The 24,198-nt window shown below is 39.8% G+C and overlaps 1 protein-coding gene across 6 annotated transcripts in view; it reads left to right on the forward strand.

Annotated features, from left to right (window-relative positions):
- Positions 1–11,037: 11,037 nt before the first annotated feature.
- Positions 11,038–24,198, forward strand: part of LOC117410775 (synaptotagmin-14-like) — a 96,213-nt gene continuing 83,052 nt past the window's right edge. The window contains exons 1-2 of one of the 6 annotated variants that reach the window (XM_059025564.1): positions 14,606–14,908; positions 15,055–15,161. Coding sequence is in view for 5 of the 6 variants with exons in the window: in XM_059025566.1 (XP_058881549.1) it covers positions 11,271–11,283 (13 nt within the window). In the remaining variant the exon portion in view is untranslated. Of the gene's footprint in view, positions 11,284–14,605; positions 14,909–15,054; positions 15,162–24,198 lie in introns of those variants that run through there. The other 5 variants (XM_059025566.1, XM_034017569.3, XM_059025562.1 and 2 more) reach the window with 5 other exon arrangements.

Here is a 24,198-nt window from a genome sequence, read left to right on the forward strand (position 1 = left end):
TCATGCATACGGCTATCCGGACATGTGCTGTGTAATACATCGAATGTATAAACTGGTTCTCCCTGTTGCTAGTCAGTTTCATTTGCTATGGGTAAGACTGCAGATCCAACAGACTATTATATTATATTCATAAATTAATTAATTATCCCTGGGTACCCTTGGTGGCCCCTGCATGTGCTATTGATGGTGTTACAACTATTATTTGTCCTAGAACTGTGTTTTTTTATATCTGTATTTCTGTGGGTTTAAAGGAACCCTTAAGCAAGGTCATGAATATACTGAATCATGTTGTAAGAATATATATAGAATAATAGATGGGCTTCAGTGAGTTACAGGAAAATAATTTAATTGAGGGTTTCTGTGACGTCATAAATGACGAGACCGAAGGTCGAGTAATTTATAAACTGTCACAGAAACCTGAGATGGAATTGTTTTCCTGTAACTCACTGAAGAGGCCCATCTATTATTTTTTTTAAATACATGGATATCTTTGAGATGCTAATATTAAAGAAGACGAGGTTCAGCAGTACAGTTCGTTTTTTTTAAATGTAGTGTTTCAGTGCTGTACAGACATTCTATGTTGTTATCAGTTTCTCTGAGATACAGATGTACCAGCTTTACATCTTTTTTTTAACGTATTCTCATTTTGTTATTAATGAACATTTCTGTACTGTGGGTGTTGTTGAATGACTGAAAACAAGACTTTTTGTGTTTGAATTGAAAGTGATGGTCTCGAGGAGTTGTATGGGTCAAAGTTCAAGTATATTTCCCTCTAGAGGAATTATCACTTTTTGACGTCACTACTGTGGTATTATGCATTTTTTCAGAATGGATCAGGATGCAAATATAGCCTTCATCAATGTATTATAATGTAATATTATACAAATATGAACTGGAGTTGAGGTGTATTATGGAAAACTATTGTCCCCGAGGGGGATATGGTGTCTGATGGAATTATATTGCATGAAGCAAAAGGCTGAAGGCTATATTGTCCAGTTCATATATTTTTTTATTTATCCATTCGTCCTTTGGAGAGATATAAAACCGAGGTCCTATTGTAGTTCACACCCAAGTCTCTGTAAGACACTTTGGATAAAAGCATCTGCTAAATGACTAAATAAAAAATAATAAATGGTCTGAACCCCCCATTCCCAGTCTCATTCACCTTCCCCGCTTCAGGATTTTATTGAAAGCATTAGTTTACTGAGCGACTCTGATTATGCTGCTTCTATAATAATTGGAACCCATAGTTTGGTCTGATCAACCATGCTCTCCAGTGATGCCTGACACTCATTGGCCACTGTGGCATCAAATAATTTCTATTGCTATTGACCAGTTGACATCCATTTCAGTGCGTGATGAATGGACATTGGAACCCATGCCAGTGATTGCTAATCACTCTTTACAGTCCTATCAACCAATTTCCCTGTCTCTAAATAACTGGCTAGGCAGTGCTCCATTCATCATGTTGTCAAGTAGTAATGCCAGGGCTTGTTTGACCCTGACCGTGGGAATGGTTTCAAGCAATGATTACCTAGCCTGAGCTAGATTAGCCTAAAGCCGGGAGAGAAGCACTAATTGTTTGCGTCAAGGAAAGTATCTAGCCCCATAACTCATGCCGGCTAGACGTAATGAATCTTACGCGACTGCCAAGCCAGCAAACAAATTGTTCCTTACTGTTAAGGCCCCTGAAATACAACAGAGTGATATAGCAGGTCCTTTTACATCCATCGGTTCAATGCATTACTGTGGCAATGTGCCCCGCCCCTGTGTGCATTTGTGTGTTCTGTGTTGTATGTTGCGTGCGTGTGTGTGTTAATGTTGGTGTATAGTCATTGGTACACGGGATATAAACGGGTCTGTGTTTCACGTATATTTAAAAAGTGTAGATTTGTATTTAGGCACGAGGAGAGCACAAATCACTTCACGTGCTGGTTAAATGTAATATGTGAGCACGGGGTTGCACAGAATTAATTCACTTGCTGGGATTCAAGTGAATAATTAATTAGTAATTGAATCTCAGCACAACAGTATATATAGAGACACGTAGCATGCAGTCGGGGTTGGGTGTTCGGAAGAGGAGAACGGGTGAGAGAGAGAGGAGTAAAAGTAAAGTAAAATCGTAAAGATAAGTGTTTGTACTCACCGTGTTTGTTTGTCTCCGTGCAGCGTTTGTTAAGTGTTTAGTCCGTTTTGTATGTCTATTTATTTTGGCGTGTAGTGCCGTGTCCAGTGTTTTTGTCTGTTCCAACCTTTTATTTTCTGTTCTGTTTATTAAATGCTGAACGCGATCACGCGTTCAGCCTCATCATCACCACCGTCTCTGTCTGTGTATTCCTTTTCTGGTCTGACGCCACCCACTCTGGCCGTCTTTGTGACACGTGGTGTCAGAAGTGGGATCGACAGCGCCTCCAGGACTCAGGCCAGAGCAGGAACCGCAGTTTTGGATTTAAAAAAAAAATAAATAAAAAAAAAAAAAATGGCAGAAGACGCCATCAAAGTGCGGGACTGGATGCTGGAAAATGCTGGGCTGGAGGCCCAGTCTATACCAGTAGTCGTCCAGTTCCTGCAGTTTATGGATAGGGAACGATGGGAGGCATATGCGAGGGAACAGACCGTAAGCACCTGGGAGGAAGGTGTGGGGTTGGTCCTCAGCTACCTGGAGGCAGTTATAAGTGGAACAGCAGCCCAGGTAGCAGGTCCACCAGCAGAGGAAGAATGCCTGCTGTCCCCGTCTCCACCAGCAGAGGAAGAATGCCTGCTGGTTTTGCCTCCACAGCCCAAGCGGGAGGAGCCTGAGTGTCCACAGCCCAAGCGGGAGGAGCCCGAACGTCCTACGTCTGAGTGGGAGGAGCCCGAACGTCCTACGCCTGAGTGGGAGGAGCCCGAACGTCCTACGCCTGAGTGGGAGGAGCCCGAACGTCCTACGCCTGAGTGGGGGGAGCCCGAACGTCCACAGCCCAAAAGGGAGGAGTCGGTGCGTCCACAGCCCAACAGGGAGGAGTCGGTGCGTCCACAGCCCAACAGTGGGAGGACTGCTTGCCCCTCCCACCTCCACCAGCAGAGGGTGAATACCTGCTGGTTCCACCTTCACCGCAGTGGGAGGACTGCTGGCCCCTCCCACCTCCACCAGCAGAGGGTGAATACCTGCTGGTTCCACCACCGCCAGGAGCAGAGGAGCAGGAGCTGCCTCTGCCTCCGCCACCACCACCGCAAGGAGCAGAGGAGCAGGAGCTGCCTCTGCCTCCGCCACCACCACCTCAAGGAGCAGAGGAGCAGGAGCTGCCTTTGCCTCCGCCACCACCACCGGAAGGAGCAGAGGAGCAGGAGCTGCCTCTGCCACTTCCAGGAGCAGAGGAGCAGGAGCTGACTCTGCCTCCACCACCGCCAGAAGCAGAACAGCAGGAGCTGTCTCTGCTTCCCGTACTTCCACCACGGGGAGTACGGTGGCCGGAGCCCCAGAAAGGGGAGCTGTCGGCCACAAAGAAGGGGGAGGAGGTCTGGAAACCACCAACCCCAGCAGCAGTTTCGCTGCCAGAGATCGAGGGGGAGGTCCGGAGACCTGCTCCCACTGCAGCTTCTTCGCTGCCGGCAGTACTGTGGTCGGAGCCCCACCAAGGGGAGCTACCGGCTACGAAGGAAGGGGGTGAGGTCAGGAGACCAGCATCCCCTGCAGCAAGTTCGCTGCAAGCATGGACCAGCAGGCTGTCAGCCGTGCCACTACCGGCAGGGGTGCTGACAGCATTGCCAGCCAAGGGCCCACTGAAGCCTCCCTTCCCAGCCCGAGACTTTGTCCTGGACTGCTGGATTTTTAAGGGGGGAGGTGGCCGTTGAGGCCATGTGTGCTGCGCACAAGGGGGGGTATATGTGGCAATGTGCCCCGCCCCTGTGTGCATTTGTGTGTTCTGTGTTGTATGTTGCGTGCGTGTGTGTGTTAATGTTGGTGTATAGTCATTGGTACACGGGATATAAACGGGTCTGTGTTTCACGTATATTTAAAAAGTGTAGATTTGTATTTAGGCACGAGGAGAGCACAAATCACTTCACGTGCTGGTTAAATGTAATATGTGAGCACGGGGTTGCACAGAATTAATTCACTTGCTGGGATTCAAGTGAATAATTAATTAGTAATTGAATCCCAGCACAACAGTATATATAGAGACACGTAGCATGCAGTCGGGGTTGGGTGTTCGGAAGAGGAGAACGGGTGAGAGAGAGAGGAGTAAAAGTAAAGTAAAATCGTAAAGATAAGTGTTTGTACTCACCGTGTTTGTTTGTCTCCGTGCACCGTTTGTTAAGTGTTTAGTCCGTTTTGTATGTCTATTTATTTTGGCGTGTAGTGCCGTGTCCAGTGTTTTTGTCTGTTCCAACCTTTTATTTTCTGTTCTGTTTATTAAATGCTGAACGCGATCACGCGTTCAGCCTCATCATCACCACCGTCTCTGTCTGTGTATTCCTTTTCTGGTCTGACGCCACCCACTCTGGCCGTCTTTGTGACACGTGGTGTCAGAAGTGGGATCGACAGCGCCTCCAGGACTCAGGCCAGAGCAGGAACCGCAGTTTTGGATTTAAAAAAAAAATAAATAAAAAAAAAAAAAATGGCAGAAGACGCCATCAAAGTGCGGGACTGGATGCTGGAAAATGCTGGGCTGGAGGCCCAGTCTATACCAGTAGTCGTCCAGTTCCTGCAGTTTATGGATAGGGAACGATGGGAGGCATATGCGAGGGAACAGACCGTAAGCACCTGGGAGGAAGGTGTGGGGTTGGTCCTCAGCTACCTGGAGGCAGTTATAAGTGGAACAGCAGCCCAGGTAGCAGGTCCACCAGCAGAGGAAGAATGCCTGCTGTCCCCGTCTCCACCAGCAGAGGAAGAATGCCTGCTGGTTTTGCCTCCACAGCCCAAGCGGGAGGAGCCTGAGTGTCCACAGCCCAAGCGGGAGGAGCCCGAACGTCCTACGCCTGAGTGGGAGGAGCCCGAACGTCCTACGCCTGAGTGGGAGGAGCCCGAACGTCCTACGCCTGAGTGGGAGGAGCCCGAACGTCCTACGCCTGAGTGGGGGGAGCCCGAACGTCCACAGCCCAAAAGGGAGGAGTCGGTGCGTCCACAGCCCAACAGGGAGGAGTCGGTGCGTCCACAGCCCAACAGTGGGAGGACTGCTTGCCCCTCCCACCTCCACCAGCAGAGGGTGAATACCTGCTGGTTCCACCTTCACCGCAGTGGGAGGACTGCTGGCCCCTCCCACCTCCACCAGCAGAGGGTGAATACCTGCTGGTTCCACCACCGCCAGGAGCAGAGGAGCAGGAGCTGCCTCTGCCTCCGCCACCACCACCGCAAGGAGCAGAGGAGCAGGAGCTGCCTCTGCCTCCGCCACCACCACCGCAAGGAGCAGAGGAGCAGGAGCTGCCTTTGCCTCCGCCACCACCACCGGAAGGAGCAGAGGAGCAGGAGCTGCCTCTGCCACTTCCAGGAGCAGAGGAGCAGGAGCTGACTCTGCCTCCACCACCGCCAGAAGCAGAACAGCAGGAGCTGTCTCTGCTTCCCGTACTTCCACCACGGGGAGTACGGTGGCCGGAGCCCCAGAAAGGGGAGCTGTCGGCCACAAAGAAGGGGGAGGAGGTCTGGAAACCACCAACCCCAGCAGCAGTTTCGCTGCCAGAGATTGAGGGGGAGGTCCGGAGACCTGCTCCCACTGCAGCTTCTTCGCTGCCGGCAGTACTGTGGTCGGAGCCCCACCAAGGGGAGCTACCGGCTATGAAGGAAGTTCGCTGCAAGCATGGACCAGCAGGCTGTCAGCCGTGCCACTACCGGCAGGGGTGCTGACAGCTTTGCCAGCCAAGGGCCCACTGAAGCCTCCCTTCCCAGCCCGAGACTTTGTCCTGGACTGCTGGATTTTTAAGGGGGGAGGTGGCCGTTGAGGCCATGTGTGCTGCGCACAAGGGGGGGTATATGTGGCAATGTGCCCCGCCCCTGTGTGCATTTGTGTGTTCTGTGTTGTATGTTGCGTGCGTGTGTGTGTTAATGTTGGTGTATAGTCATTGGTACACGGGATATAAACGGGTCTGTGTTTCACGTATATTTAAAAAGTGTAGATTTGTATTTAGGCACGAGGAGAGCACAAATCACTTCACGTGCTGGTTAAATGTAATATGTGAGCACGGGGTTGCACAGAATTAATTCACGTGCTGGGATTCAAGTGAATAATTAATTAGTAATTGAATCCCAGCACAACAGTATATATAGAGACACGTAGCATGCAGTCGGGGTTGGGTGTTCGGAAGAGGAGAACGGGTGAGAGAGAGAGGAGTAAAAGTAAAGTAAAATCGTAAAGATAAGTGTTTGTACTCACCGTGTTTGTTTGTCTCCGTGCACCGTTTGTTAAGTGTTTAGTCCGTTTTGTATGTCTATTTATTTTGGCGTGTAGTGCCGTGTCCAGTGTTTTTGTCTGTTCCAACCTTTTATTTTCTGTTCTGTTTATTAAATGCTGAACGCGATCATGCGTTCAGCCTCATCATCACCACCGTCTCTGTCTGTGTATTCCTTTTCTGGTCTGACGCCACCCACTCTGGCCGTCTTTGTGACAATTACCTATTGTTGCGAACCAATCGTTAAAGGAGCCATGTATCATTTTCCTGCAGGGCTTCAGTGGCTATTGGGGAAACAGTACCAAGGGAATGGTAGCAGGCTAGACGTAGTTCTAAGATAACACCTGTGTGTTTAACAAGATGGAGGCTGTGAATCATTGACAAAGCACACTGTAATCAAGAGTCTTAACCACTATGCAAATGTCAGACTCCTCTGCAAGAGTGGTTCTAGAGCTTTTAATATCATCTCACCAACAGGGGTCAGATCCGTAACAGCAGTGAATACACAACACTACCCGTTATACCCTTCCTCCTTTAACCTCGGAGTCACGGGGAAGAGGAGTATACAATATTACTGTATGTGTTTGCTGTCTTTAGATTCATCAGGTTGTGTTTAATATATACTGGTAGATGATATCCTTATCAACATTTATGGTAACAACAATGTTTAAGAAGGCTATAAAACAGGAACTGAGTTAGTGTCTCTGATACATTTTGGCAAACATTTCTATTGTTACAGGCCATCATAAAACAATTTATTTCAGTAGGTGGGTGTATTAATTCATTTTAATGTTCTCATTTCTAACTTATCTAAACACTGTATCATTTTCTCCAGTTTTGTATACCACTGCAATACAGAAACTATGTATGGCACACAACTGCTAATTCATTCAATGAAGGAATAACCACCAGTGCTAAAGTTTGCAAGTGATGAGGGCCCTATTTATTTTCATAAGTTTGTGAAATAACACAAATTAAATGCAAACATGGTGATTAGCAGAAATTGGGTATTTGTTAAATTGCTGTATACTGTACATGATAACAGTGCCACAATACATGTGCAAAGTAATTTTGCATTTCCTATGCTTTCACCCTATGCTTTAGCATACCTCTCTGGACTTTACAATGCTTATCTATGCTTAGACATGCTTTCATAAATGCCAGATTTCATAATTTGTTAAACTTGATCAATGGTTTATATATTATTTGTAAAAACCTCCCTCAGAATGTCAGGAAACACATTAGCATTAATCATTAAACTCACTTTAAATTATCAAACATCACAGGCTCCTAAAAAAAAGTGAAGTGCTGCAGCCTCTTTCTAATTACAATATATAACAAAGATTTAACAAGCCATGAAACGGCAATACTGGCAGCCATAGCAACTATATTTGGAATGAGTACAAGCTAGAAAAGGCTAGCACTTGGATCAAATCTAACAGATCTCCCTCAGAAACAATAATTGCGGTACCATGTTTTCAGTGGAAGTGCAGTAAGTGGCATAAATCACAGCACCATAGTTAGGATACAGTTATAGATGAGCTGCTTAAGAGTCCCCAGAGGCTCACCTAGTATAAATCACTACGGAGTGTTCAGGCTGAATCATGCAATCCAGAGTTTGCTGGTTGAAATCTCGGTAGAGCTGAGTTGCTAATCTTTGCTGGGGGCCCTCACGGCACACTGCACTGGCCTTTGCATGCTCGTGGATTGGGGAGTAAACCTACTTCCTCACCTCCTGAGAGTGGTCCCTAACAGTAAGGCACCCACCTAGTCTAGTCAGAGGCTTCCTAGGCTGGTCCACACCTCCAGGGTCAGTCGCTTGGCAACTTTGGCTGTTTAGGTTCGTTGGGTGATCTTTTTATCCAGATCAGCAGAGCTTTGAACTGCCTCATAACAGTTAATTTCTTATTTTCAAATAAGACATTTGACCACATTCACAGTATGTCCATGTGGGTATCTGTGTTCTCTAAAGAATAGGAAAAGCTATCATTAGTGAGACAATAGCATTTAGTCTCTCTGGGTTTGCATTGTTCAGTTCAAGCTGAGTTATGCATTTGATTTTCTTTATTCACCACCTGGGAGACGTACAGCTAACGTGCGATTTTCAAGTTATAAGATGATGTGATTGGAATCAGACCCTAAAGATTTGAAATACTCTGCAGTATAAAATAACAGAATTTGAAACCGAAGGGTGACTCACGTGAAATATTGGAATAGAATGTGCACTTCATTATAATCGAATGATACACAGGATGAGGATCAATTCTGTGGTAGAGTTGTGCTGTTCTGCATTGGCAGTTCAGAGTTCCAGGGTGGGCTGGCACAGTGCCAAGTAGGGGAAATGTCACAGCGGTCCCACAGTGCTGCAGCAAGTGAATGCCCGACTCGATACACATATATGTATATGTGTATATATTCGGTACCACTCTTATAAAAGTGAAAAATGTACCACTGTTCAATTTGCTTAGTAATTTTGTTGTTTTCTCTTGCTTCTTCCATGGATATACTATACACTTACAGTACATGTTTGGCCATGTTTTTTTTATATGCTTTATCAGTCCTCTCTAGGTTTTACAATGTTTACCAATGCTATAGCACTATGCTTTATTACACGTTTCTATGCTTTTACTGTGGGTAACTTTTTAGTAAGGTATACAGTACTAGGTTAAAGTAAGCACTGTTTGCATGTCTTACTTTTAAGTATGTTTACACATTCTGGGACACTTCTTTGCAGAGAGTGGTGAGGGTATGTAATAGGTGACCTAGTCACATTTTTGATACTGAATCACTGGGATCTTTTAAGAACCAATCTGACAAAATGGTGAGATCAATCATCTCCTAGGAACCAGAGGGGAACTGATGGGCTGAATGGCCTCCACTTGTTTGTCCTCTTGGTCAACATGTTCTTATATTCTTATTTCATCTGGAGAGTGACATTGTCCCTTCACCCCATCAACGCCTCACTTCCTGTCATGCTACCTGAAAGTAAGACATGCAAAATGAGTACTTTCTTTAAAGTACCAGATATTACTATGCAGCTCAACAGCGAAGACTTTGAACTTTGTGCAACATAAGAACATAAAAGAGTTTACAAACGAGAGGAGGCCTTTCGGCCCATCTTGCTAGTTTGGTTATTAGTAGCTTATTGATCCCAGAATCTCATCAAGCAGCTTCTTGAAGGATACCAGGGTGTCAGCTTCAACAACTTTACTGGGGAGTTGGTTCCAGACCCTCACAATTCTCTGTGTAAAAAAGTGCCTCCTATTTTCTGTTCTGAATGCCCCTTTATCTAATCTCCGTTTGTGACCCCTGGTCCTTGTTTCTTTTTTCAGGTCAAAAAAGTCCCCTGGGTCGACATTGTCAATACCTTTTAGAATTTTGAATGCTTGAATCAGATCACCATGTAGTCTTCTTTGTTCAAGACTGAATAGATTCAATTCTTTTAGCCTGTCTGCATACAACATGGTTTTTAAACCCGGGATAATTCTGGTCGCTCTTCTTTGCACTCTTTCTAGAGCAGCAATATCCTTTTTGTAACAAGGTGACCAGAACTGAACACAATATTCTAGATTAGGTCTAACTAATGCATTGTAAAGTTTTAACATTACTTCCCTTGATCTAAATTCAACACTTTTCACAATATAACCGAGCATCTTGTTGGCCTTTTTTTTCTTTTTTTAGCTTCCCCACATTGTCTAGATGAAGACACTTCTGAGTCAGCATAAAGTCCTAGGTCATTTTCATAGATTCCTTCTTCAATTTTAGTATCTCCCATATGATTTTTATAATGCACATTTTTATTGCCTGTGTGCAGTACCATACACTTTTCTCTATTAAATGTCATTTGCCATGTGTCTGCCCAGTTCTGAATGCTGTCTAGATCATTTTGAATGACCTTTGCTGCTACAGTAGTGTTTGCCACTCCTACTATTTTTGTGTCATCTGCGAATTTAACAAGTTTGCTTACTATACCAGAATCTAAATCATTAATGTAGATTAGGGATAGCAGAGGACCTAATACTGATCCCTGTGGTACACCACTGGTTACCTGTGGCAGAATGAGGGTACTGGCCTGTGTATATGTGTGTTTTGTAGTGGTGGTGGGTAATTAAAGGGTTAATTCACTAGCACTTTAAAAACATGTGAGAATGTGGTGGAGGGTTTAATTGATTAAGTGGGTGTAAATTGCTGCACAGGTGTGTATATAAAATAGTAAAGCATGTGTGACTGAGAACGGTTGAGTAGAGGTAGTATTTATAACTGCAGTTTCTCTAAAAAATTTAATCTTAAGGACTTCTGAACTACATGACAATGATCAAACATAGGCAACATTAAAAACAGCACAAAATAACAGATAATATGTATTGTATGTGCAATACTGACACCCATTCAATGCATTTTGTTTTGTCTACTTTGACTGACAGTACCAGCTTTTTGCAAAATATTGGGAATGTTGGCCAAAATTCAGAAATAATACAGTATTGAAATCAATAGACAGAGTCTGCATGTGTGCTGTTTATTAATAATGTTGTATGGCTGAAGAATCCTGTTTATTAATGATAATTCAAATATCACTATACAAACACCCAAAATCAGAGAACAAATTACAAAGCAAAATACATATAGTATCTTTACCACATCCTAAATATATGGATAGGATTGTTATTAATTCTAATACAAATATTATGATTATATCTATACAATAAACATAAGTATGTATTGAATTGTAATTAAATTAAATATATTTAAAATTCTGCCTCATCAGTCGACTTCTCTGATTTGATACATTCTCTGATTTGGAAGCAACCATTTCATTACGCTCCAATCCCCCCTGTTTAAAAAGATTTGAATCGACTCTCCCTCCCCCGTCTTTACCAGCCGGTTTGGTAGAGCCCGAATAGAACATCATGGCGATTGATGGTAAGTAGGCCAATAACGGTCTCCTCTTCTCATTAATAACTTCCACTTTATATTTTGAAAATGTACAAGGGCTGGGGAATTTACCCATGTATAATCCCACGACCCGAAACTGGTAGGGACAGAGAGGGTAGTTTGCGGAGTGTTGTAAAAGTTTTAGTCGTTTGTAATTAGGCTGTGAATGGGAATGGGGATGAGTCGGCGAGGAGGATAAGCCCTGGGCGGCGTGCTGGATAAACCTGTGTAGTGTGTATGGACTCCGCTGGCGGTTTGTAGTGCTGAATGAACAGCTCCTTGCCTACCCTGCAAGGAAAAGAGATGCAACACAGTGACCTAAATCAGTGCTAACCGAGTTAGGGTCGTTGTTAACAAACACAAAACATACAAGTAAACAGTTATTACAATGTTAAATTGTTATTGATTTGAGAACCCTCACCAAAATAATAACAACAATAGTCTGACTAGTAACACAGCTCACAACTTTGAAAAAAAAAAATACACGTACTGTCTGACTGATGATAACTGAAAACGAGCAGATGTGATATAACTGAAGGAACTTGTAATCGTGATTTGAACGTGCTTGATGGAATTAGAACATCTGTGGAAATGCTGGTGATTTGCTATGTGCTGTTTCGATTAGCAACTCGAGAGTTTTACAGTATGTGTTAGACGATCAGATCAGCCCTGCCAAATGAGTTATTCACTGGAGACGTGCTTGTTATTTTCAAAATGACCGTACCACAGCCTCTTTTTTTCTGTTTTTCTTAAACAATTGTTCGACCTGTTTAGTCATAAGATGTGTTTTCCTACCTTAATTTGTTTGAGCTGTAATTTTTTTGTGGATACTACTTATCTTTTCTGCGTTTGTTCCCATGGGTCTGTTGTGTTAGTTTCATTTGCTAGAATGTGTCAGGCACAATATATTGATTCACTTTGATTTGGCAGTATATGTGCTATTACGTCTCATTTGCCATTTTATTAACAAAGTCACACCACTGTAGTGGAATGTACTGTAAGTCATTTGCTGATATTTACCTCTTTTCTGTTTTCAAAATTATTTTATTAGCTGTATGAATTGTGCTCTGCTTTCTTTTTAGTTTAGAAGGTTTATATTGCTTATAAAAACGAAATGAGCCAGCGCCTTGTAATAATGTGTGTTATTATCTTATGAAATGGTATATAATATATATATATATATATATATATATATATATATATATATATATAATTTTAAATTGTATTGTATTCAGTAGTAGTGGGATTGATAGGTAAATATTATGTCACACTTTTCATTGTTATGAACAGATTGTTTTTGTAAAGACTCAGCAACTAGACATAGATACATTAATTTTTGGAATTTGGCTTAGTCAGACCATGTTTTTCTATTTTACCACAACAAACAACAGCATTCAAGACACATTTTTTTAATTTTGTATTGCTGTAAGTCATGCCTATTTGTTCTGAATCAAAATATTGAAAAATACTTAAGTGATGTGCAAGATAAGATGAGCGACAGGTGTCAAAGCCTGCTGCAGCCTATTTAAATGCACCGTGTAGACAAAATTAATGGAAACCATGTCGCTCTTATAAAACAAGGCATTTTAACCTAAAAATGCCCCTAGATCAATTAAAGATACTGTTCTTACCACACCAAAAATGGTAACAGATCCAGCTGGCAGAACAGTGTCAAACATACAGTACAGCGATAGGATTTTGAGACTACTTACAAAAATATTGCATGCTGCAGAAAGTTATACACTATAGTTACAGTTGTATAATTAATTGTAGGTACTATATTATTTTGTGCACAGCAATTAAAAACAGTGCCCGTTTTTTAGAAATATAGTGATCTAAGAGACCTGTGAAGTGTACCTCATGAGTGTGTCACAGCAGCTTTTTATTTTTTCCGAAACTTCGAAGGTCAAAATGTACCCTTCATTGCAGCCCTACTTAAAATGTGTGTGGACAAGACAGTAAGCATAATAAATATCCTGCTACCATCTGATGATTCATTTTTTGTGTGTATTTATGCAACCTGACATGACGATTATATCTTTAAACTGAAAGAAGCACAACAATTGGGCTTTTGTCATGTTCACAATCAACCATTGTTGGTGCAGTTTTCCCAATATTTGATTTTGTGTTTTTTTCCCCTCCATTTCAGTTTCACATAGGCTTGCTTTCCAAACCTTGAAACTGATGTCTCACCTGCTTTTGTATTTCTAAAGTGGTTGTAGTTAACAAAATAATTCTATAAATCCTAGTAATGTTGCACTTCAATTAGTTACATAGGTCTCAAATGTGCAGTTTGAAAGAAACACATGTTATAGCATGCATTTTCATTTTAAAATATGGTGTCTGGTACTGTTTAGTTTAAAGGGAGCTCTTAGTCTCTATGCCTTAAGGTCCTTTCACACTCAAAATGTCGACGTCCAGCGTATTTTGACGCCGTGATGCTCAAGAAGTCGAGATGGCAGACAGCGAGGAAGATTATTATTATTATTATTATTATTATTATTATTATTATTATTATTATTATTATTATTATTGTTATTATTATTATATGTAGCACATCGGCGGTGTAAAAGCCGTGGCAGTCGTAGATTTTGAGTCCATGATATACTGAGAAGCAGAAACATGCTGGGGGAATATCATCGTCTGGTCCAAGAGCTGAAACTAGACGATGATAAATTCTTCACCTACTTCAGAATGACCAGGCAAAAGTTTGCCGTGCTGCTTGACTTGGTTGGTCCAAGTATCACACATAAAAATCAACCAACTTCTGAGAGTCCGTAAGTCGTTAACAACGTCTGGCCATCTGCTTGAGGTGAGTAATATAAGTAATTTAAGTTTTATGTGTGCAGTCTTGTTAAAACGTGTATATTCACTTTTATCACCGGTACTATGGTTTCCTGTATTGAGCTTTAAAAGACAAATAATTGTGCAGCAGAATGTACTCGTTGTAACCCACTAGTTTGCGATACAATGTATCCTTGTATTTAAAACCGCAAAAGGTAGTAATACAATGTAGCACAGTTTAGAATGCCATCTCGCCACAAATTATTGCAGACATTTAGCAGACGCCTTTATCCAAGGCGACATTAGAATGTACTTTCTAAAACAGTAATTTCCAATACAACGTATAAAAACAAAACTAATTCACTTCTATAAATACACATAGGTATCCACTGTGTAAGTTAAAAAAAAGAGGGGTAAAATATTACGGGGACTCATATATGTCCCCCTATTAATTTTGTACCCATGAGGTACAGATATATTGACCCAGAAGTCTCCCAAAGGTATAATTTAAGAGATCTATCTATATTATAATTCTGTATAAACTACATTGAATTTTATTTTTTATTATAGTATAACATAACATTTTTTTTTCATGAAAACATTCTATTATTTTAACAATTCCGTATTGAACAGTAGGCCTAACTTAATTATTTTTTTTGGATTTCTGGCCACTGCTGGTTTTCAGTAACACCATTGGTTTCAGCTATCGTGTTGGTGTGTCTACTGTCGCTGTGATCATAGAAGACACATGTGTCGCCATCTGGGAAAAACTGGTCCCCCTCTATATGCCTACCCCCAAAGAAGAGGACTAGCTTGTCATTGCAAAAAGGTGCATTTAATAATAATAATAATAATAATAATAATAATAATAATAATAATAATAATAATAATAATAATAATTCATGTTTTTGTGGCATAAAGAGATGCATAATAAGAATATGTAAGATGTCAAAATATACATATTTTCCATTTCAGGTATGAGGAAGACTGGAATTTCCCCCATTGTTTGGGTGCAATCGATGGCAAGCACGTAGTCAACCAGGCCCCTCTAAATTCTGGCTCGCAGTATTTTAATTACAAAGGTATATAAATGATGATACTGGAGTGAGTAACAAAATTTTGCAATGCTATTTTTGGGCTGGTGTTATGAGTAGAGGGCTACCTAAATCGCGATTTTGCGGAAATTGGGAAATTGAGGGGTCACCGTGAAATTCACCTCTTTTAGGGGCTAATGCATTCCGGACAAGTACGGAGAGAAAAAAAAAAAGAAACCTCTAAATCAGTGCTGCCCAAACACGGTCCTGGAGAGCCCCTATCCAGTAAGTTTTGTAGGTCACCCTAAATTGCTAATTTCTAAAGACTGGGAACACATGGAAGTTATTGATCAATTAAGCAAATAACTTGTTCAATTAAGGGAGCTCTGGTCATTGGGCCAGTTTACATGCTGAGAAAATCTCATGACTTGTTTACGGTCATGACTTATTTAAGGTGGTACGGTCTGGATTACAATTTTAGTTAGTTTTGGTTTATGTTTGAATACAAATGTAATACATTATACAAAAATCAAATACAACATGAAGTTTCAAAGCAGGAATTGATAAATTAAACAAACTAAAATGATCTAAAATTATAACCACCTTAAATAAGTCATGACAGTAGACAGATAAGTCATGACATTTTCCCAGCATGTAATCCAGGCCATTGAGGGCTGAAAAGGGTAGTTCATTTTTTGTACCAAATGATCTCGAAATGACTTCATTTAATAAATCACCTGCTTAATTGATCACAATGAAATTGTTCCAGGTGTTAAGAAATTGATGATTAAAGGTTACCTATAAAACCTGCTGGATAGGGGCTCTCCAGGACCGGGTTTGGGCAGCACTGCTCTAAATGAACTACTGCACAACGCAAGCGACGCAAACTACGTGTCTTCCTTCTGTAGATAGGCTTTTTTTTATTCCTTCGCCATCCTGTGTGCATTGCACTTTGCCCCCAAAAAATAAATAAATAAAAAAGTCCTTGGACAAATAAATAACATTTACAAAAAAAATACTCCAAAGCGGTTACTGCATTGCTTTGATTTAGGTTGCTAAAATCTAGTTTTCAGCATTGGAGATAAAATACCAGAAATGGACTACGAAGCAAAAAAAAAGAGCAAAGTATATTTTGGCTGATGATCGTGTCAAGATATTTCCCAAAGATGTTTTGCACATCTTGTAATGTGTCTTAGGAGAAAATACGACCAATCGCTATTTAGCTTCAGAATCACACATTAAACAAGGCTGCTACAGAGGCTGCTGAACAGAACGTAAAATAAACAGCTTTTGGAAACTTTTTAAAGTCAGCGCAGAAAAAAAAGTATTCCTGTCATAGCCAAGTTAAATCCGTACCACAGGTACGATCTAGCACAGTCACCTCACTTCAAAAAGCTTGCTGCTTACTTTTTAAATACAGTAAGAATTTTAGACCCGAATAGGCATGTTTTCTTTGTTTTGACTCTGTACTAATAAAATAAATTATTGGATGGGACAAATAACATGACAACGAACGTGCTGCATATATTGCCTTTATTAAAGTGTGCCATATGCAGTTGGGTAACTTAGTTTTGGGACTGTTTCTACCCTACTTTACCCTACTTTTAACAAACAATATGGTATGCTAAATTGAAATCACAAGCCCTTTTTTGTAAGTGTTACGTTTGAAATGTGTAATACTAAAACTAATTGTTGAAATGATTGTTGCGTAATAAAATGGTATTTGCTTTTCTGTTGAATTGTTCTGACTCGCTGTGGTTTCCTTACAGAATCCACAGTTCTGTCGATTCTTATTACTAATTGTGGACTCGTTAATCAACAATGTATATCTGCCTTGCACTCCCCCTTTGTTGTCTACACTTTGTGCTTAAGCATTTGTTTATTTATTTCTTTATAAAACCCAATTTCTACACAAATATTTATTCTTTCTTGATTATATATATATATATATATATATAAAAAATCCACCCAATTTTTTTCATTAAATAATTCTACCCGATTTTTTAAAAAAAGCATTCACCCGAATTTGGAAAAAAATTTCACCCGAAAATCAGACGGCCTACAAATAAGCCTGTTGATCTAGCTCATTGGTTGGTGACAAATCCATAATATAAATATCTAACAGTACTATAAAATATTTTTTAATAACCTGGATTTTAAGCCAGTAGAAATATATGTGTAACAGGCAGTGTTGTATTATTCACAGGAGAGTTATCACAGAGCCTTTGGAATTGATTTTCCCTTTTGAAGAGAGTAAGGGTCATTGTGACTGGAGATAAAACATGCCACTGCTGCAGAATGAGAAGTGTCTGGTTGTTGGTTTTTGAAAAGAAATAAGATGTCAAATGGGTAGAGTCCAGACATGGATTGTGGGTACAAGCACAGAGCACATTTATTTAGTAGTCAAATACTTCAGACCATACATAGCCTAGTTCCACAGTTCCATTCTATAACATACATGTCACAGAGCCAGTTCTTCTAGTACTAGTTAACTTCCACTAATAGTTAACCCACGTTACTCCGGATACATCCGAGGAAAGTTTACACAGGTCTCTTGGATCCTTGCTGGACACATGGTAGCGTAGCACTGTATGCTATGCATATAACCGGTTAGGAGAAATACCAAAAAAGAGGATACATACAAGCCATAATAGTTATATGTACACAGAAAGACCACAATTGAAAGGTGCTGATTTATTGTCTAATTTTGGTAATGAGCAGGGCAAATTAATGCTCTTTCTCCAGCCTTGCATAAATACAGTCAGCCTGTGTAAGTAGGTTAACTGTGAAGTCTTGCACCTTAGCGTCTCTACTGTAGGCATCCATTACCAGATCCCCTGTGGTGGGCAAGTAATGGAAAAAGAACAGTATGCATTGAGCGAGAGCGAAGATGATATTGCAATCTTTTACTCATTCTCTGGTCAGGATGCGACCGCTTTGTACTGAAGGCTGCTGTCTCACAGAATCGAGTTGAAACATGCTACTGTATGTGTTTGTCAGTTTTTTTAAATGATCAGATGGAGCTGTCAGGTAGAATCCTCCCACTAAACTAACTTGTGGACAGAGTACTAGCTGAAGGTTCTTAGTGTTCATTAAAAGCACTGTTTAAATTTTGTTTTTGGGGCAATTCTGTTGACACTAGGCAAACAAAAGTGTCCAATCTTTTTGATGTATTGAACCACACTTATTAGTATTTTTAATAACATAGTAGTGGTAGTGTTGACATCAAAGACAATAATAATTGTAGCAGAGGTGCTACATTTACAGTACCTGTCCAAGAGATCTTTTGCCAAAATACGATAATGACCCCATTGTGTACATAGGATCTACCATTTGCCCTGTTGCCCTTGAATTCTTCCTTCCATTAAAATGACTCAAATTCCACTGCCTAGCAGTGATTTCTTTTTTTAGAGATGCTGGACTAAATTGCTGCTGCTAACTAAATATCAGTTATTAGTACATTTGTTATTAGTACATTTGTGGATACATGGAAGGATCAGTATCTGATGTCGTATCCATAGTAACTGAAACTGAACTGCAACAGGGATATTTTATACTCCTGCATAACAAATGAACCACAAAACTATGCAAAATATAGCCCCCTGTACATTTAAGTTTCATTATACCACAAACGGGCACGGCTCTCCCATTGTTTTCTATAGAGGTCAGCCGTTCCATTATAACTCAGTAATGGAAAAGGTGATTAACGACACCGGTTCTAAAGCCACAGCTCACCGATGACACGCTTCGCAGGGACACTCGAGCCGTGCTCTCAGAAAGTGAACTCTTTCAGTGGACATCAATGATTATTTCAATCAAACAGAAGTACAGAAATAACTTTTAAAAGTTGTAGTATAATAGTGATAATGACATTGCTGTGGTGTGTTCTCCGGTAATAATGAAACTCCCTAGTTTAAATGATTGACTCGTGAGTTACATTATTACCCTGTAACACACCACGGTATTGCGGTCCTCTCTTAAATAACACATCTCACATGCATGGCATTCTCAGTAAAGACTAATAATGATTGAAAATGAGTTGGTGTGACAGGGTAGTGTCACAGCACAAGATGTTACCTGCAGAAAGGGAAGCACTTCAGACAAGAAAGCTGCACTGAAGTGCTGTTGCGCACGTTTAATTAACACAGTACAGTAAACAAAAACACATTAACAAAATAAACAGGCACAAGGGCCAAAACAAAAGGTTGATACAAAATACTCATGGACATAAAGAGGAAAGCAACACATACCTTCACCAACATCAACACCAACACTGACATTATCCTTACTAACACCTGTGATTCCCCTTCTTGTACACCTGTGGCTGGAGCCTCATTATCCATTAATCATTCAATTACATTACATGCAGCTCAAAACCTAGCCTGCAGTACACATGCATTCGTTACAATTCATAAGCGAAATTCTATGAACACACTTAACAAATTAATTTAAGAATATCACACAAAACTTTTGTTTGAGTCTATGTATATTTTAGTAATGGAAAAAAGTACAGTACATACAGTAGATTACGCAAGTAAATACTTTTTGCCGTATTTCAGTTGTCTATGCACTACATAATAGACTATATTTTAAGGTGCTTTATTTTAAAGTAACTCAAAGCCCGGAAACGTTTAAACAGGGAGTTTCACATATGAACAGCTAGTTGAATCTACGCCAGTGAGAGGCATGCGTAAAAAATAACAAACACAAACTCATAAATCATGAAAAAATGATAATACTTCAAGGGTAAGTGCAAAACTTCGATATTATCATGATATTTGTACATTTGCATACGAAAGTTGTAACTAAACTACCGCAGCAAGGATGAAACCAAGTTAAGGGAGTGAAAATGACTTTAATACATCGCGAATAGGTCTATGAAGTCACAAAAACCTACAGAAAGTCAAGATATGAAAGAAAAATCAATGATACATAGAGCCCATATACTGTAGACAAACCTGTCAATTTGACAGTCAGTTCTTAAGTCACACTTACAATTTTACAGATACATACGGTTGGTCATTGTGATTGTTCATGAGTGTTAGCTCTATTTTTTTATATATAGCCATGGCAAGAATAAAACAAGTAATTCTTAATTGATTCTGTGACATTTGTTACTACTGTAGATAGATTTACATTTACTACTATAACACATTGTACGCTCTATGCAAAAAATTGTTATTCACAAAACATCCTTGCAGCAGTCATTTTGTAGTAACCTAGACAAAACTCAAAATAGAGCAATATGTTCAATTTTCTAAATGTTGTTTTTTTTTTTTTTTTTTTTTACACACACTTCATTGTGTTGTGTAGGAGTGAGATCCACTGGTTAGAAAACCCTTGCTAATCAAGGAATACTTGACCCATAATACTGAAGTTGGCTTGTATACTATATAAACATTTTGGAGCCTGCAGCCCAAAGGAATCCTGCTAGGAACACATCTTGGGAAGGGTGTGGGGATTGGAGGGGTCCTCCAGTACCTACAGTAGCTAACAGGATTCACTGCTGTAATGGCATATTCTCAGTATGTGGCCTTCAGTATTTCATTCTACCTATTCATTTAAGGCTTTTCTAACTAGACTTCACTTAATGAAGGGTAAGTGTCCCGGTACACGGGGTAGAGTATATTAGTGGTGTGCCAGCATTCAATTTTGTTTTGTTTTTGTTTTATAGGTTTCTGTAAACGGGAAGTGTGTTAAAAAGAACAGGCCTTGAAACTCACACTAGCCCTTCACCCAGTACCTTTAATTAAGCATATTATTTAAATGAGCAAGAGCCAGGAGTTCCTCCCTTAAAGCTGTATGAACAGCTAGTAAAACTACAGGCTCAGTGCAATTTTGTTCATGCTGTAATTAGTGTTATCAGTTTAGAGCAGATTTACCAGGGGTTCAAACTCAAACCCCAGACACCTGGTAATTTCAATAATATACCTAAACAAGGGGCTTTTTTACACTCTCTAATATAAATGTAATAGTGCTTAGATTAGGAATGAATACGAGTGAACCCATTACAGAAGACTGAATAGTGCTTTGCATGAGTTGCACTTAGCACTTCATAATGTGTTGCAGCTCTACATTTTACCCCATGCTTAGAATACAGTTAATCAACAAAATATTCCAAGTGCAGGCTATAAGCCAAGCAGACATTAATTTGTAAAATCGTGTCTGGCAAGCAGGGGTGTCTGCATCTTGGAGTATAGAAAACATCAGTCTTTACACAATTCAAATCCTCTTTCTGTGGAATGGTGGAAACTACATGGTTGATTAAACAAGTGCATGTAACCCTTTGTTAATCGATACATGCTTTACAAGTATTAAACCATTACATCCCACAAAAAAAAGAAAGGTTGTGATGGGCTAATGCACACTGGTCCAGATCTATCAGGCTGTAATGTAATTTAATATGTTTTAGAAGTCTTAGGCAGTTATGTGTCAGCTCTTACATTGGTTTCTAGTTTAAACACACTCATGTCAGTGTTCTGGGTATGAGAATGTTCACTTCAAGCACAAAGAAATAGGCCTCCTACTTTCTTCTTTTTTTCATGTATTTCAGTTTCACATGTTACAACTTGTAAAGAATGTGCTTATGATACTTGAGATCAAACTGAAAAAGTAAATAATGAGAAAGACACCCAATTCAAATGAGTAAAAAGCCTTGTGAAAAAGCCAAAATTCCCATGTACAATGTAATTTAAATTTTTTTAACGTTATATTAATTGGTGTGAGAAGATAAGCAATGGAGTTCTGTTTTCTATTTGGTTTGAATTCACCAGTATAGCTTTGCATGCAAGCCATAATCTTTTTTTCCAGCTTTTCAAGAATTCAGTTTGCATTGATTAGCAACTGGCAATTCTTCAGTTGTGAAGTCGTAAAATTGAAATTTACTACACTGCTGATGTCTCTGAAACATGACATCGCATATGTTTTCTTGTATTCTTCCCTGGCATCTCTCTGCATATGCACACCTTTTATCAGAGTTTAACAGATCCCTCTATATAAACAGGGTACATCTTAAACAGAGTGATTAAACAGGTGATTTCTCTCAGCTAAGTTATCACTTACTGACTAGAGGGTGGGTAGTACAGTGTTTCAGTGAATTGTCAGGATGATATTTAATCATTTGCATTATTGAAATTTATACATGAAATCAGTGCATATTACAGAAATGTAGCAGCAAGGGTTGGCTGTAATTATATCCGTAATGAGACTAGTATGCACAGTGTTTGTCCAATGCCTTAATCAATGTTGTGTTTTAGAGCTTTGTGACAGATTTTGATTGTATCAGTTTCCACTGCTGTTGAGTGTATATTTTGAGGCCCTAGGCAATTCATCCATAACTTCAAATACTCAATCATGAATCCTGATGTAAAACTGTAAGTCAAATAGACAAATGTTGCAGCTCATGTCTGTGTATTATGAAGCCACATACGATGACACAGGGACTGAACAGTATATTATACAGCTGCCTGTAGTATAAGATTATTATCATATGAATGAGAAGATATTATTTTATTATATAAATCTTTCAATATTTTTTGATCTTCATGTGAGAAATGACTTGCATAGGGATACTGCACTGGAGTTTTTGCATATCCAAAGTTTTGATACAAGCTAAATTATTCATATGTATATTGTGCATGTGTGTGTGTGTATATATAATTATTTGTATTTGTATTTTCTCTGGCTGGCAGATGGTGTGGGCACTTACTTCTATATTGATACTTTGTCTGGTCTAGCCTACATTGTGGCATGCAATTAGAACTGCAGAGTAGCTCCTGGACTCGTTGACTTAGTACAATTGCAATAATAATCAGTCAGAATGATTGTAAACATTATAAGAAGTTAAGGAAACAGTTAAAAAGAAAAAAAAAAAAAAAAAAAAACTTGAGAAAATTTGAAGCTACTGTACTTGCTCATTAATATTGTTTTGTAAGCTTAGGTCAAACTTGGCTTAGTGTGAAACACAAAGTCATTTGCACATCAACAGTTAAAAATGCTACTTTGGGTCAGCTTTCCCTCCTGGACGTTCAGATGGGTGGATGGAATTAACACAATTATTAGTTAATTTTTTAATATGTAGATTTTTGTATTCCACGTGAAATCTCCATTTCAAGAGAATTCTTTCTCTCACTGGTTTGCTCCATATATCCTGCAGCCTGAAAAAAGAGGCTATTGTCTCTTTGAAATGCTCTTCATTTCCCTAGCTCAGGGCACTTTCTACTTTCATGAGCACTTAAAACAAGTGTCCTGGTTTCTTAAATGAGGTAGTGGAGTTTCCACAAGAAAAATTGGGACAAGCTAGAAATATAAGCATGTCCTTCACAGAAAAAAGCGTTGTTGAAAGTCTGGCTTTTCTTTTGATACTTACTTATTTCAAAATAAGTGTGTGTGGTGCATTTTAAGCATAATATAGACATGGAGGGAATTGCCATAGATTACTTACCGGTATGATATTATATCAAATGAAAATACAGAATATTGTTTTTGCTTCATTTTTGTTTTGTATTGATCTACCAGGAGTTAAGTAGTTTATTGCTTTACAGTAACATGTAGGTTAAAGCTGATTTAAATTATTCAATAATTTGAATAAATTCAAATTATTGAATAATTTCAATAATCCATTTGCTATGTTTTTTTTTTTTAAAGAACATTTTCTAGCAAACATCTACTTTTTTTATCGTATCTGGGATGTACATAAGAACATAAGAACATAAGAAAGTTTACAAACGAGAGGAGGCCATTCAGCCCATCTTGCTCGTTTGGTTGTTAGTAGCTTATTGATCCCAGAATCTCATCAAGCAGCTTCTTGAAAGATCCCAGGGTGTCAGCTTCAACAACATTACTGGGGAATTGGTTCCAGACCCTCATAATTCTCTGTGTAAAAAAGTGCCTCCTATTTTCTGTTCTGAATGCCCCTTTATCTAATCTCCATTTGTGACCCCTGGTCCTTGTTTCTTTTTTCAGGTCGAAAAAGTCCCCTGGATTGACATTGTCAATAGCTTTTAGGATTTTGAATGCTTGAATCAGATCGCCGCATAGTCTTCTTTGTTCAAGACTGCATAGATTCAATTCTTTTAGCCTGTCT

Source organism: Acipenser ruthenus, chromosome 6, assembly GCF_902713425.1.
Source record: "Acipenser ruthenus chromosome 6, fAciRut3.2 maternal haplotype, whole genome shotgun sequence".
Classification (NCBI taxonomy): Eukaryota; Metazoa; Chordata; class Actinopteri; order Acipenseriformes; family Acipenseridae; genus Acipenser; species Acipenser ruthenus.